Source organism: Theobroma cacao, chromosome 2 (assembly GCF_000208745.1).
Source record: "Theobroma cacao cultivar B97-61/B2 chromosome 2, Criollo_cocoa_genome_V2, whole genome shotgun sequence".
Lineage (NCBI taxonomy): Eukaryota > Viridiplantae > Streptophyta > Magnoliopsida > Malvales > Malvaceae > Theobroma > Theobroma cacao.
In genome coordinates this window covers 13,698,982-13,700,240 of record NC_030851.1, presented here as the reverse complement: position 1 = coordinate 13,700,240, position 1,259 = coordinate 13,698,982, and the positions used below count along the sequence as shown (strand labels likewise).

At 35.2% G+C, this 1,259-nt stretch overlaps 1 protein-coding gene across 2 annotated transcripts; it reads left to right on the top strand.

Moving 5' to 3' along the window:
- LOC108660574 lies at nt 216-1,259 on the top strand. 2 transcript variants are annotated; one of them, XM_018114686.1, is made up of 2 exons: nt 216-441; nt 554-1,259. In XM_018114686.1, exons 1-2 carry the CDS (start codon nt 286-288, stop codon nt 782-784), a joined length of 387 nt encoding a protein of 128 aa, XP_017970175.1. In that variant the 5' UTR covers nt 216-285; the 3' UTR covers nt 785-1,259. The 2 variants fall into 2 exon arrangements, with proteins under 2 accessions (XP_017970175.1, XP_017970174.1); XM_018114685.1 differs by having other exon boundaries at nt 286-441; nt 522-1,259.

Genomic DNA, 1,259 nt, shown 5'->3' with positions numbered 1-1,259 from the left:
AAATTAGAATTTTTAAATGTGTCGAAATGATCAAATTTTAAGATATGAAAATTGGAAGATTGAGTAACAAATAAAATAAAGTTAAGGAATTACATGTAAATTGCATTATTTGGAGAGAATAAAATAAATAAATAATAAAAAAAAAAGAGAAGAATGTACAAATAATGGTGGGACCGGCCATGTGAGAGGAAAGAAAGGAGAAGTCGGCTAGGAAAGAAAGGACCAAAAGGTTGAACAAAAGAATAAAGAAAAGGAGAGGAAGTCGGTTGAGAGAGGAAGAAAGAAATGAAGAGAAAAAGGGAGAGAAAAACCGTGGGAGAGGAAGAGAAAAGGAATGAAAATTCTGCTCTTTTTTTTGGCACAGTTTTGTTGCACTTTGAGGGAGGAAAAGAAAGCTTTTTGTTGCAATTTTTGGAGGAAGAAAAAGCTGAAATTTTTGAGGTAAGAAAGCTGATTTTTTTTAAGTTAATTGTTGGAATTTTTGAGGTTTTTATGGCTGATTTTGGTGCTGAAAATTCAAGGTTGTTGCTGCTGAAATTGTGTGAATTTGCAGCTGGAAATTTTGGAGGTTTTGCTGCCATTAAAGGGCAGCAAAGTGCTGCCAATTTGTGGAGAAAAATTGGAGCTATTTGCTGCCAATTTGTGCAGAAAAATTGGAGCTATTTGTGCAGAAAAATTGGAGCTGTTTGTGCAGGAAAAATTGGAGCTGTTTGCGCAGAAAAATTGGAGCTGTTTGCTGCCAATTTTTGCAAAAAAATTGGACAGCATTGTGCTGCCAATTTGAGGGAGAAAAAGCAGCTTGGTGCTGCCAAATTTTTGAGGAAAAGAGAGCTGAAAGTGCTGCCACCGGAGGAGGAAGAAAACGACCCAAGGAAGAGAGGAAGCCATGGTGGTGAAGAGAGGAAGACATGGTGGTGAAGGGAGTGACGGTGAAAGAGAGAAAAAAAAAGAAAAAGAAAAGAAATAGAAAATAAAAATGGGCATGACCCAAATAGAAAATAAATGGGCATGACCCAATAGAAAATAAGTGGGCATGGCCCAATAGAAAATAAAAAAATAAATAGGTTTGGCCCAAATAGGAAAAATGGAGAAGCCCATGGAGAAGGCCCAATGGTAAGTTAATTTTATATTTTAAGATTTATGGGTAGTTTAATATTGTGCATATTTTGGATGAAAAATATGCAAGTTGCTTAAGGAATTTTTAATTAAGTTGCTACCCATATAAATGTGTGATTAAGTATACTAAGTTTAAATTGTTG